At 62.2% G+C, this 14140-nt stretch overlaps 1 protein-coding gene across 1 annotated transcript; it reads left to right on the plus strand.

The window, feature by feature from the left end:
* The first annotated feature begins 9419 nt into the window (after nt 1-9419).
* HSD11B2 (hydroxysteroid 11-beta dehydrogenase 2) lies at nt 9420-13917 on the plus strand. Its single transcript, XM_075160913.1, has 4 exons — nt 9420-11706; nt 11975-12160; nt 12421-12558; nt 13033-13917. Exons 1-4 carry the CDS (start codon nt 11214-11216, stop codon nt 13392-13394), a joined length of 1179 nt encoding a protein of 392 aa, XP_075017014.1. The 5' UTR covers nt 9420-11213; the 3' UTR covers nt 13395-13917.
* Nucleotides 13918-14140: the final 223 nt, after the last annotated feature.

The raw sequence follows: 14140 nt of genomic DNA on the forward strand, positions 1-14140 counted from the left end.
GTAGCCGATACCTGGCATCCCTCACTGCCGGCGTGCGGTCAGGGCACCCCGGGGTGCTGATGCTGGTGGTTGGCACCTGTGGGCCAGCGGTGCAGGCGTGTGCCGGTGGCTCACCGGGAGCAGCCTTGCTCCGAGCACCGAAGGGCTCATTTCTGTGTGTGCGTGTCCCTTCCCGAATCTGAAAACGGCACTATTGGGTGTCCTTGGGTGCGTTGGAGTCCTCTGAGCTTGTATCCCCTATCTCCTTCCTATCGGGAATCGATATAAAAAATGCTCCAGCCTGTGCAAGGTCTGCAAGAGCAGCCTCAGAGGGAGGTGATGAGCTTCCGTCTCCAGATCCAGGCTCACAGCACTTCATACAAGGTTTGGTTTTGACCTGGCTCAGTTTAGACATGAGCCTAGATCATCCTCTGGTCTTAGCGGATGCGTGGGAGATTCGGTGATTCCACGGAAACCACCCAACACAGCTGGGTTCAGGGTTTGGAGGTGGTGGCAGGACGGCTGTGAGCATCCCGGGGCTCCCCTGCGCAGCTGGAGCAGTGGCGAGCCCCGTGCTGTTGTGTCGCTCTGCCCTCTGAGACTGCTTGGGGTGGTTTTTTGGACAGTAGCCAATTGCCCAATTTACTGCAGATCCTTAAAAAGGACCAAAAGCAAACGAACCCCTAGACCCTGCCTGCAGGGTTTTGCCAGAGCGGAGGGAAGACGCGAGCTGTGTAGCAAGGTATTGGTTCTTACACTTCGGCTTGGATGATAAGTTGAAAATGGTGAATTGTTGCCCTGTGAAGGTTGCACCTGAATTACACAGCTCTGAAATAACCCAAAGCCACAGGACTGCTGCCTGGGGGAGGCGATTTGGGTCCCTTGCACCCTTGTTCCTCCTCGGTGTTGCCTACAAAGCCAGGAGGCACCTGCAGACCGCTCTGTCCCCCAAGAAATCATCTTGGCAGGTCAGGCTGCTCCAGACCCAAACCTGCCATGTTCTCCTCTCTTCTCCTCCTTCCTCGCTGCAGGGAAAACTCGGTTTTCCCGATGAGGCTCTCTTGTTGCAATTGCATGCCCCATTAACAATCTGAAACGGGTCAGGGCTTCAGATCGTGTTCAAGGTTAACAGAGGTTTTGCAACTTGACTGTAGTCAAGCGGAGCTTCAACATTTCCCATGGACTGAACAGATGTTGAAGCATCTGGTGACTGCGGCGGAATGGAGTGATTCAATCCAGATGTCGGGATTCTCACTGTTCTGCTGTGAAGGTAAATCGCTTTCCTTGGTAAGAGAGCAGCATTGCTCCCGTCTGGAGTTTGATGCTGTCTCTTAGCCCTGTTTCCCAGCTAAACTGGGTGATTGGGAGATGTCAGGGGTCCAGACTTTGGGGCTGTGGAGTAATGGACGTGGCTTGAGGTGGGCACCTCTGCTGCAGGGCATGGCTGGAGCACCGGCCCGGCGCGCTCGCAGCCTGGGTCTGGTGCTGAGCCTGCCAGCAGCCCCGCGATGAGTAAAGCTCCGTGCCGTGACAGTATAGCTCTCCATAGGCCACTTCTGCTCTGCTGCTGGAGCCAGCGAGACAGCTCAGAGATACCCGAGGTCTTCCCTAGGCTAAGTGCAGGCTGAAAATCAGCTCGTTCCCTGGAACTGCTCTGGTTTTCCAGGATCTATTAAAAATTAACAGCAGAGACAACTGCTCCTCCAAGCTGAGAGGGGGGGACAGGACCAAAACCAAACACCCAAACTCCAACCCTGGTGTCCAAGCAATCCCTTGCATATTGAAAGAAAAAAAATAAATGCAACATTGAAGTCTCTAGTTAGGGGGTTTGCTGCCGGTTTCTGGGAGCAGAGCAGAAAACCTGCTTTCTCTGCCTCTCTTTGCAGGGCTGAAGCTCTCCCCCCGCTTTGTCAGCAGCCCTCCGTGGTTTTAGGATTTCTCTTCCCCTCGCTAGGTTTCTTCAGAAATAGATACCTACCCCTGCTCACCGCAGATGTTTAGATATATACGCTCAGCTTTTTCTCACTTATCTATTAAATAAGCACTTTCAAAGCCCGCTAACGACACAGACCTGTTGGGGTGGTTTTTGTAGCACCGTTAACCAAAAATGATAAGCACAGCTAATGAGGAGGAAAAGCGCAGAGAAGTTGCACGCTGTGGGAGAACCGAGTTGGTAGAGAAACCCAAGCTGGCTTGATTAGCGCTCGGGGTTACGCGGGGACATGAGAGCAACAAAGCGGAGGCTTCCCTGCAGAAATGAGATTGTCAGATGGGAACGGATGCTTCGGAAGGAGAAGTGTAGGCAGTTGCTGCCCTCTAGTCCAATGAGCAGCACATCTTTAATGAGGTCTGGGATTGTGTTACCCACTGTTGAGTCTAGCTCCGCTCAAGCCAGGATCTGCTTACGGAAGAGCCGTGCTGTTTTACTACTGGTAGCAGAGGGGTGGTGGACCTGGCCAGCTGGGGTTTGGCTTGAGCGGGGGTGGGGTGGGGTGGGGGGGTCTTCAAGGTGTCTTCACCAAGCCTGGGCAAGCGTTTGCCTTCTCCCCATAGTCATCTTTCAATGCTGGTCCAAAACCCCAGCTGGGGACCTCTGCTTGCCCAGGAAAGGCTGCAGGGCTTTCACACCTCTTCACCTCCCTCCTGCGATCTCAGATCCGAGATACTGCTGTGGAGCCTGCAAGAAAACGCCCAAGACCGTTGCTGTCATATTGACAGTGTGTTGCTCTAGGTATGGTTTGGGACTTCTGGTTTTTAAACCTTGCCCAGCATATGCCTGTTCTTCTCCAGTTCCCCCTGGCTCTAGGGTGTACCCACCATCTCCAGTCCTCGTTCTTCTGTCCCAGCCCGTGCGTGCTTCCACATCGCTTCTGCTTCCTTCTCCCCGGAGAGCTGCCAGCCCCTGAGCTTTATCAACTTTTCTGTTGGGAGCTGGTGTCCCTGTCACACATGGCGCTGTCCTGGGATTTGCTGGCTCTAAGGCTGTAATCTTGAAAAGCAGTTTTGGGCTTTACAGGCTTTGCGGCGGCGCAGCCTCTTGCTGGGCAGGTGACCCTGGGGAGCCAGATGGTGGGTGCTCCCCAGGCAGGCTGGGGATGGAGAGGAGGGATGGGCTGGTGAGCCGAGGTCCCGGAGGAGGTACCTGCCCTGATGTCTTCTGCAGAGGCTTTGAATGTCTGGCCTCTTCTAAGCCTTTCTCTTTCTTCTGGTGGTGGTGATCTTCTCGTGCTGGGTCTCTTGGCTTCCACCAGACATGCCCTTGAGCAGATTGGTGATCCCTCCCACCCTGTTTCTCCACTCCAGTGGTCATCCTCCAATTTGGCATAAACTTCATGCCATGCACATCTGCTTCTCATGACCCTGTCCAAAGACAGCGTGACCAATGCTTGCTCCTCTACAGGGTCCCAGTTACCAGGTGGGGACAAGCTCTATAATCTGGGGTGTGCAGCCATCCCATGGTGACTTCTTTTCCCCCTTCAGCTGGTGTGCTGGGCTCTGCCTGTGCTGTCCCAGGCTGAAGGGCACGTGTGGGTGCTGCCCTGTGCATCGCCCTTCAGCCCGGTTCAGCACGACTACGTCCCAGCACGTCAGCCTGGAGGGCCACCTTCATGTATTTGGGGAAAATGCACCAAAATAGTCTTGTGGTACTCAAACTCTGACTCTGATGAGCTGGCAGGAGCTGCAGGTGGAGGGTGAGGAGGGGACAACTTAAATCAGGTACAGAAGGGGCTGGTGTGGCTTGAGGTGGCCATGGGGGTACGGCTCTTAGCCTGGAGGTCTAAACAGCTCTATGTATTTCAAAAGCTGTCTTGGCTGAAGCTCAACTGGTGCTCACTTAAGGGTTTTGCTCAGTTTCTGAAAAAAGAAAAAAAAAAAAACCAAAACCAAACCTGAGCTCCACATGGATCTGCAAGAGAAAATACAGTTGGTGCCACTGCAGAGCCCATCGTGACGTGGGGACGGGCAGGACTTGCACCTATTTTTCTGCTTGCCTGGGCTTGTGACGTGTAGCAAGAGATTATTTGTGTGACAAGGGGCGCGATGAGATGGCACCTTACAAGCAAAGTAGAATTTCGTCACCAAAATACCCCTGAACGGTTGCAACTCCATTGGAACCGCCGTAGCTTTATTGTGGTGCTGCAAACTCTGAGCTACTTAAGATCACGATCCCTTGGGCTCGCTCTGGAGCGCCTGCTTTGGTTGGCACTGCCCTAGCCTGGCACTGTGTGTCCCAGCCCCCTGTGACTTGTCCACCTCCATGGTTGCGGTGGCACCCTGTCCTGCGTGGCAGTTGTGGGTGACCTTCCACGGCTGACCTGACCCACCACATGGCCAGAGGTTCTCCTGGTGCTGCGGCAGCTGTGGTGCTTTGCTGTCCTGCCTAGAAATACCTTCCCTGAGATGTCCCAGGGTGGTGGTGGATCATGGTGGTCCACGTAGAAGAGCTGGTCTTCCCTTCTGCTGCTTATGGATGGCTTAGCCCTGCCCATAGCAGACCTTAGGCGTGACCTTCTGCCTCTCCCTGCTGGCTCCTGGGGCCTGATGTGTTATCGCCTGTGAGAGGTGGATATGGGGCTTGGTTGGTGTTTCTCCAGCCTGCTGGGAGTCGCTGGGGAGCCCTTTTGCAGCCCGGGGATGCTCCCCAGCAGGTGCCCCAGCCGTGGCTTTGCTGCCACCACCTCGTTCCCCAGGAGCATCTTCAGTGTCGCATCCCGGCCGTGGCTGGTGGAGCTTTCTGGCTTCCCAGCCTGGCTCCCACCCGGCCTCTCCCTCTCCAGGAGCCCGGGCGGACGTGTTACCGGCTTGGCATCGGCACCGATCCGGTCGAGCCGTCCCTGGGCCATGGGTGTCCTTCCCAGCGACAGCTCGTGCTGATGGATGGCTTTCGCGGCTCGCCGGCGCCGTGTTCCCGGTTCGCCGTGTTCCCTCCGAAGGTGATTATTAACCCGGTTATTGCCGCAGCTCTTCACAGCTTCCTCCTCTCGAGGGGACATCCATCCATCCCGGATTAGTTCTGATGTACAGGCTGTGCCCTTTCCCAGGTGACGTCCACGCTGTCGTCTTCTCCCGCTCATCCCTGCCCACGGGAAGCTCAAATCCTTGACTGCGAGAGTCCGGCTGCTCCTTTCGGGGAGTCAATCTCCCCTCGGTGGAGACGGTGTCTGCTGGAAGATCCCGTCCGGCCCCGGGATGCAGCGAGTGGCTGCTGCTAGGAAATTCCCTGCGCTCTTTTTCTGCGAAACCCCGAAGCGTCGCAGTGTCGCTGGGAGAGGCGCTTCCTCCGCCCGCCTGTTTGCCAGCCCTGCCTTGGTCCTCGCCGGCATCGCTGCCCTGCCGGGGCTGGGCTACCTCCCGGGCTGTCCTCTGCCCCTTCCTCCTGCATCTGAGGAAGACTCTGGTGCTTTTGCAACTGCTGACCCTGCTGGGGCAAGCCCTTAGGCTGAGCTTAGCAGGTCTGGGTGCCAAGCCACCCTCCTGAGAGGTTAAATCCTGCGCCGAGGCTGACGGCGAGCTCGTGGGTGGATCCTGACCTCCTTGAGCAGCTCGCCAGGCGTGCAGGGGAAGGTGGCTGGGCCCATTTCTATCCCAGCTGCACCAGGGCCGCATGCAATGTAACGAGCTCCTGGCTTCGTTAGCCCCACCGGTTGCAAGCAGCATCTGCCGCCCAGCTTCGGCGGAGGGGATAAGGCATCTGGGTGGCTTTTAGTGACAGCGGCAGGGAGGGCTGCGACTCCCCGCGCTGATTTATCTCGCGGCTGCTCTTGTGCCATTGAGTCCCCAATACTGATGCACCGGAGCCGGCGCCTGCTCCTGAGAATGGGCTTTAATTCAGGAGCCGTGGGCGCATCCGCGCCGGCCTCGGGGCTCCTCGTCATCTCTGCCCGGCTGCTTCGGGTTGTCTAGGCAGAAAATCAGATTTTCCCCCTTCTCTTCGGTTTGTTAAGGGAAAGATATCTTCCTGGGTGGAGGTGACGGCGTGTGAGGCTTCACTTGGCTAAGCTGTTGTAATTCATACCATCTGGCCCGTGTCCCCGGGGGGTCAGGTCACCCCCGTACCCCCAGCAGTGACGGGCACCCCCAGCTCTGCCTTCTGCCCCCCTCCCTGGGGGGCTGCCTGGCCCCCACCCCATAGGACCCGCTGGAGGGACGGGGATGTGGCTCTTCACCCTGCGGGAGCTGTCAGCACCCCGGCCGGTAATCCCCCTCCAGCTGCCCGTGCCGGCTGTGCCGCGCGGGGGGTCCCCGGGGGAGCGGCGCGTGCCCCCCTTGGCTCGGGTCCTGCCCGGGGAAGGAGGCTGAGGCTTTGCAGGGACGCCCACCCAGGCTGCTTGGGTGGGGGGGGGCTCATGCATTGTCCCCTCTCTGGGGGTCTGGGTCATCCCTGAAGGCATCTCCCTGGGTTTAATTTAATTTTATTGGGCTCGTGGCTTCCTGAAACCGGGCGCTGAGGACCAGCAGCAGCAGCAGCAGCAGCAGGGCTGCTGCCACCTCCTGCCACCCTGGCCCCATCCGCCAGCGCCCGGGCACGGGGGCTGCTCCGAGGGGGCTCCGTGGGGAGCGGGGACACCCCGCTGCCGGCACAGCACGCTGCCGCGCCAGCCGCCGGCTGGGGTGCGGTTTCCTGTTGACGGTGATGCCGCCGGCTGCAGTGGGGTGGGGTGGGGGCTGCTGGTGCCCCTGCCCGGCCCCGCTCCCCCGGCAGGACCTCGGGTGCGGGCAGGCGGTGGGCGATGGCTGGCCGGGGAGGAGGGAGCCGGCGGGCGGCCGGGGCGGCTCAGCTGCTGCAGGCACAGGTGCTCCTGCCGTCCCCTCCCTCCCCAGCACCCTGCCAAGAATTTGTTCCCTCTTGCCGGGGCTGACATCACCCCTTTATCGCTTCTCGCTCCGAACGTGCGCGGCATCCGGGAGGTGTTGGCCGCAGGGCCCTGCCCTGCCCACGAGGACTTTTGCTGGGCGCTTGGTCCTACCTCACACAGGGACCCTCTCCGCGAACTCATTTTGGGGTGTCCCATCCCCTCCGGTGGCACCATCCCCGCTGCACCCTGCTCCGGCTGCCCCGCTCGGTGCCACCTCACCCTGGGCTTCCTCACCCGCAGGGTCCCCATGGTGCTCCCAGGATGGAGCCGGGATGACCGTCCCCAAGCAGCCGAGCCAGGATCAGTCCCCGCCGCGCCCGCTCGGGCGCTCGGCTGAGCCTCCCCGCAGTGCGGCCAGGCTTGACCCTGTCCTGCGCCTGGAGGAGCTGGATCCGAGGTGGCGGCGGTGAATCCTGCCGGGGCCAGAAGGCAACACCTCCGAGCAAAATGTCAGCCGTGTTTAGCTTGGCATCCCAGGCAGGATTTGAGCTTGAGCCTATGGAAACAAGCAGCTCAGCGTGTTAATCTGCTCGGCCTCGGCGCCCCGACTCCCCTCCGGCTGATGGTGTCCTTGAGCCCGGCGCCGTCCCCGGGCTGGGAGGCTGATGACAGCGGTGACAGCCCCTTCTTGGTGAGGTGTCTCAGGCAGGATGGTGGGACACGCAGCCCAAAAGCTCTGTGCAGGAGGTGGGATTGATAGCCTGGGGTCTGGGGAGCGGTGCCGGGGCTGCGGGGGGGCACCTGGGGCACCCGGGGCACCCGTGGCTCTGCAGCCTGCAGAGCTGGGAAAGGGATGATGCTGCTCCGGGTGTCCGACCCAGCTGACAGGCACCCACCCACCTCCGGGCTTGGTGAGAGGTGGAATGTCCCCAAAGGATGTCCCACAGCCCATCCTTGCCAGGTCCCTGGGTACCCCTGGGGCTGCCGGGGCTAACCCTGGGGGAGCTGCTCCGTCGGAGGGATGCGCAGTCCTGGGGCACCCCCTCTCCAGCTTCCACGTCGGGGTCCCAGGCCGGGGTGGCCGTGGAGGGAGCAGCTCCTGGGGAGCTGCCGCTGTGCCCAGGCACCCACCGGGCTCTGGGCAGCTTTGCAGCCGCACGGGGCTTCTTCAGCCGAGCTGCGCTTCTGACGGCTGAGGTTTTGCAGGTCCGTGCTGGTCCTCTCCCATCGCGCGTGGCTCAGGGATGAGGACGCACGGCTCATGGTTGAGGATGAGGATGCACAGATCAGCTGGGAAAGCCGCTCTTTGCATCGCATCGGGGTGAGCGCTGTGGACCAGTGCCACCATCACGTACCATGCTGGCGGTGGGCGCGGGGGCGGTGGGGCAGTTGTGGTTCGGCAGCTCCCGGGTGGTAGCCGTGTTATTGCCCGTCTCGGCTCCGCTCAGCAAACTGCGGCGTTGATTTTGAGCACGTGTCCGTGCGGGGCAGCCTCAGTGCCGGCTGCAGGAGCAGCGCGAATAAGTGAGACAGCAAAAAAGCCAGTGCCGTGCCACGCCTGACTCACCTGAAAGAAATGTGCCTGCACCAAACCGGGAATACGGCTTCAGCCGGCAGCACGAGAGCCCGTGCCGTAGCCGGGCCCGGCAGCGAGGAAGCGTGAGTGGTGCCCACCCCCTGCCACGGCCGGGCAGCGGAGGCTGCGGGCAGGCTGGCCGGGAGCTGCCGGGCTGCTTCATCTCACGCTGGCACGGCTCAGCCCCTCCGGTGTCTCTGGTTTTGCCGGTGAGGGGCATCTCTGGGCAGTGGGCACGCCGTGCCGCGAGGTCGGTCCTCTTCGCCCTTTCCGAGCGGGCAGGAGGGCAACCCAACAGCGATGCTGGAGGCCAACGCTATTTGCTTGGTCGAGATGGGTAAAGCCGGGACTCCTCGTGCCAAAATCCCAGCGGAGGCCGGCATGCCCCGCTCCTGGGGAGCCACTGCAGCGGCTGGAGCTTCTGCAAAGTCCCCGGGGAACTGCTGCCGACCCCCTGCTCCGGCAGAAGGCCAGCTGGCCCCTGGGGCGGGCGTTTGCCCCCCGCTTGCCGAGCCTGCGGAGCTCTGCCGCATTTTGCAACCCGGGCTCGGGCTCTGCTCCCGCTGCAGCAAAAGCCTCTGGCTGCTGGCCCGGGGCCCGTGGGGGGGTTGCGATGGGGGCTTCGAGCCGCCTGCCCTCTTCTGCCGCGCTCCCTATGCCGCGCTTCTCCTGTTCTCGGTCCGACCGCGGTCCCTCCCGCCGGCACGGATGCAAAATCGGTTGGCAAGCGGGGAGCCCGGGCGGGGGGGAGCTGGCGCCGGCATCTCCTCGTGATGCAGCATCCTCGGAGGGCGGCGTGCCCAGCGCCAGCCTCGCCGGGGCCGTGCAGACTGGCCGGCTCCGGCGCTCCCAGCGGGGCCGAGCCAGTGGCGGCGGCTCCCGCGCCAACCCCAGTGTGGCCGGTGGCTCGTGCGCCGGTCGCCATGGGGAGCGAGCGTGGCCCCGGCTGAGCTGCCGTGCTTTGGGGGCCACGTGTTATGGTCCCAGGGGGTTTAATTCTCCCTCCCTGCGCTCTTGGCCATGCCTGACCGTGGCGGCTGGGAAGCTGAGCAGCTCCAGAGACCTTAAATAACACCAGAGCATCCTCGCCCTCCTGGCCCCGGGCCTCCCGCCAGCCTCCCAGAAGGGTTTGGGAGTTTGGGGTTTTTTTTGTGTTGGTTTTTTTTGTGTGTGTGTGTGAATAAATTAAAACTTCCGAAACAAACCCTCCGACCGCCCCGCTCCTCTAAGGCAAAACAAACCCTGCCTGGCTCAGACGGCACGTGGCCGTGTTTGCTCCCTCCTTGCCAGGCTTGCCCGAAACAAGCCGGCAAGCCTGGCACTCTCAGGTTTTTGGGCTGTTTCCCAGTGTTTTGAGGCTCGGGAGGTGATGGGGAGCTTCGCGTTTGGTCTGGAAGCTTTTCTTGCCGGCTGGGGCGGGAGCAGCGCAGGTAACCATGTCCCGGCGGCGGCGGCGGGCAGGGTGCTGGCTGCGGAACGGTGAGGCCGTGGCCGCGAGCACTTTTATTTTTAAACCTTATCTTTATTGCAGTTTTCTCCTGCCCTGTTGGGAAAGGCGAAATGCACCTTATCTGGCCGGCTGCTGGCAGCACGACCTGTTCCCGGGGAAGGGAGAGGCGGGTGATGCCCCGCAGCGCGTTCAGCATCCCCTGCGGCACCGGGGGCGATGCCGGGGCGATGCCGGGGCGATGCCGAGCCAGCCTGGCATACACCCATGATGGGTGCTGGGTGTTGGGTGGCTCCGCCGGGAAAGGGGGGGGGTCCCTGCAGCCCCTTCCTGCCAGCTGAGCACCTCCGGGGTGTGTTACTGCTCTGGCCTCTGGCCAGGGGCTTTATTATGGGTTTCTGACGCAGCAGTAAAGTAAAGCTGAGCTGGGGACCGGCCCGCGGACGCTGAGCCGAGGATGGCTTAGCTGGCACCCTGAGAGCTGGAGCTGGCAGCGCCCTGATCCCAGCCTGGGGGTGCAGGAGCAGGGAGCCGAGGGGGCAGCCGGTGCCTGTGCCCTCCCTGGGGCTGGCGGGAAGGGTGCTGGGAGGGGGCTGGGGTCTCGTGGGGGCCCGTGGAGCGAGTGGCAGTGCCCGGGGCCACCATTGCGTCCATCCCGGGGTGGCTCCAGGCGCCGGATAGTGTCCTTTCTCAGGGATGTCCTAAGGAGCACCCAAGGGTGCCAGGCGGAGGGGTGCAGGGGCCATGGGGCTGCCCCTCCAGCGTTCCCCTGTTAATGGTTAATGTGGCCGGGCAGTGGCGGCGGCACGGGCTCCCCCCGAGCTATCAGCACTGCCATCGCCCCCGGGAACAGGGGCCGATGTACCTTGCTGCCGCTGTTTGTTTGCATCCCAGCCGCTCTGCCCCGGCCACCGGCCCCGCGACACCCAGCTCCCACCCGGGCTGTCCCCCAGCCACCCCGACGGTGGCTTTGCGGGTGACAGTGTCACCTGCAGTGCCCCTGCTCGAGCTGAGATGGAGGTGATGAGGCTGGGACCGGGCATGGCAGCACCCAGTGCTCCCCACCGTGGGACATTCCCACCGGATGCTCCCTAGAAGGATGCGGGGTGGCAGGAGCAGACCAGGACTCCTCTTTTTTTCCTCCCCCTTTTTTAATCCTCTCGGCACCCCAGCCGGGCAGGGGGGTGCTGTGCCTCTTGGCCACCATTTCTGGGAGACAAAAAGCATTCAGGGAAAGGCAGCATCTCCCACGGAGCTTTGTGCCAGCTCCCAGCGGTGCCAGATGGAGCTTTTGGAGGACATTTCGGTGGTGACAGCTCCCGCCCCGCATCGCTGCAGGGCTCTGGGCTGTCCCCATGCCTCGCCGTGCCCGCGCTTTTAACCTGCACCTCGCATCAGAGAGGGACTTGGGGCGATGGGGTTGCAGATAAGGGAGTGTTTTCTTCCTCCCGTGTGCGATAGGAGAGAAAACAGCAGCTCCGCGACCTGCGAATGCCCCAGGGCAAGGTCACGTCCCCGGGGACGTGAGAGTGGGACCGGAGCCGGAGTGGGGCGGCAAGCCCCGAGCAGGGGACCGGTGCCGGGGGGATTGGTCCCTGGGGATGGAGCGGCAGAGCTGGGGGTTCCCTGGGGGCTGGGGAGAGCTGGCTGGCGGCTGTCACTGGCCACTGCAGGGCTCCTCTTGGCTCTTGCAGGCTGCGACTCGGGCTTCGGGCAGGCGACGGCGCGGCACTTGGACGCCATGGGCTTTCGGGTGTTCGCCAGCGTGCTGGACCCACAGGGTCCTGGTGCTCAGGAGCTGCGCAGGAGCTGCTCGCCGAGGTTGACGCTGCTGCAGATGGACCTGACCAAGCCAGAGGACATCCAGCGCGTCCTGCAGCACATCCAGGCCCACACCAACAGCACAGGTAGGAGCCCTTGGCACCCCCCCGGGACCCCACGCAGCTCCCCAGGACCTCAGCTTGCAGCTAGCGTGGCAGTGCCAAGCCTCCATGTGCCCCCCATTGTGAGCTGCACCCCTGCAGGCACCCGTGCTGACAGCCTCTGCTAACGGGGCTTGTCCCGGGACACCCCACAGTTCCCCTGCAGGATCCCCATGAGCCGGGGAGCAGCTGGGATCCCCAGGGTGGGGGGTCCCCTATTCGGGTCACCTCTTCAAGCATCCCATCCCCGCAGGGCTCTGGGGCCTGGTGAACAACGCCGGCTTCAACGACACCATCGCCGACGCCGAGCTCTCGCCGCTGGGCAAGTTTCGCACCTGCATGGAGGTGAACTTCTTCGGTTCGCTGGAGCTCACCAAGGGGCTGCTGCCCCTGCTCCGCTCCGCCGGCGGCCGCATTGTCACCGTGAGCAGCCCCGCGGGTGAGCAGCCTGCCTTCAGCATGGCCGGCCAGACCCCTGGCACCCTGAGCTTGGGTGCGGGTCAAGCATCCCCGCGGCTCCCACCCCACCCTGGGCACTTCCACTTCCCCGGCCAGCCGCATCAGGCTGGCACCCTAAGCCCTTTCCTTGTGCCGTGGCCGGGAGCGCAACCCTACGTGAGCCCTCCCGGTCCCTGCCTGCTCCCGGCCACGTGGGCAGCTGCCTGAGAACCCGCCCGCTCGTCCTTTCTCTCCTGCAAGGTGACCTGCCCTTCCCCTGCCTGGCAGCCTACGGGGCCTCGAAGGCAGCCCTCAGCCTGCTCATGGACACCTTCCGCAGCGAGCTCCAGCCCTGGGGCATCAAAGTCAGCCTCGTCCTGCCTGGCTACTACAAAACAGGTAAGAGGGTCGGCACCCGCTGGCTGCCTGCGCCCGCAGGCAAAGGGCAGGTACCCCAGGGAGGCATTAGAGACGGTGATGGAGCAATGGCAGGAGCAGCCCGTGGTCAGGATGCAGCTTCTGAGCATCTCCCTGGGGATGGTGGTCATCCTGCGGGCTCCGGTTGGTGAGAAGCAGGGTCAGGACCAAGCCCTGCCAGCAGATCCTCTGCCACCGGGGCTGGCTGAACCAGCTCAGCCATGTTTACGGTAGCACCATCCCCACTGCAGGCAGGGTCTGAGACCTCTGGTCCAGTCCCGGGCTATGAAGAGCCACCATGGTCCTCTCACTGCGCTTCCCCCGTGGCAGATCTCTGCAGGGTTTCAGCAGGACCTTCCCGGGAGGCTGGGAGGGGACTGGGGGCTGCTGGCACCCATGCCGGCGGGGCTGGAGGAGGGAAGCCATGCAGCTCACGGGGGGGCTACGTCCTTGCAGGGACGACATGCGACCCTGCCTTCTGGAACATGCAGAAGCAGCGGCTGGTGGCCAGCCTGCCCCGGGAGCTGCTGCAGGCCTACGGCGAGGACTACGTGGAGGAGATCAACCGCCAGTTCATCCAGTTCATGAAGGTGGCGGTGGAGGACCTCAGCGCGGTGGTGAACAGCATCACGGACGGGCTCCTGGCTGCCAACCCAGCCGTGCGCTACTACCCAGGGCAGGGCCTTGGGCTCATGTATTTCATACACCGCTACCTGCCCTATTTTGTCCGAGACTTGTTCTTGAAAGGATTCTTCATCAACCCCAAGCTGCCCCAAGCGCTGCGGCGAGAGCACCACAACGATGTGAAGAAGGCCTGACCTTGGCCCGCATGCGGTCACGGGGCAGGAGCAAGCCTTCTCCCGGGATTTTCAGGCACACCAGCCCCCGAGCGCGTGCGCAGCCGCCGGGATCGCCCTCCTGCGCTGCGGGGGAACAAGCAGCACTAGATGTTAAAAACCAAATTGCTTTCCAAAATCAGGCAGATCTATTTTCTATTGTGCGAGAATCAACATTTTCTAGAGACCTTGTTTTTGTATTTTTTCTAACCGTGCATCCTCCAAGGGGCCCTGACTCTCCGGCTCTGCACCACGGGCTGGGATGTACGTCGGGCGTTTCTCAGCTACCCGACATCTTCCTCGCTGCTGTCGGAGCTGCAAGCGTTTGTCTCCGTCATCTCTTGGCTGGGTCAGGCCCAGGACCCCGTAGCTGCTGCCGTGCCAGCCCCTGCCTCCCCGCCGTTCATTACACACTCCACGTGCTCCTGGCGAGCGCAGGGGCCGAGGCCGGGCTGCAGAGCTCTTCACGAGATGAACTACGTGACTGTCACTTTTTAAATAAATCTGTTCTTGATATGCCACTGGGCTCTGGCAGTCTCCTTCCGCGGTGCAGCACTGCGATGCTTGGTCAGGAGCTGGGTCACTGCACTGAGCACCGTGGCAGGAGCCTTGCGTGGGGCAGCCCCGGAAAAGGGGTGTACATAGGCAGAGAAGCAGCCCCTGGGCAGCAGGGGAAGAGCTTGCACTCTCTCCCCCCTGTTCCCCATGGCGTCCTTTTGCTTTGCTCT

The sequence above is a fragment of the Calonectris borealis genome, chromosome 12 (assembly GCF_964195595.1).
Source record: "Calonectris borealis chromosome 12, bCalBor7.hap1.2, whole genome shotgun sequence".
Taxonomy (NCBI): domain Eukaryota; kingdom Metazoa; phylum Chordata; class Aves; order Procellariiformes; family Procellariidae; genus Calonectris; species Calonectris borealis.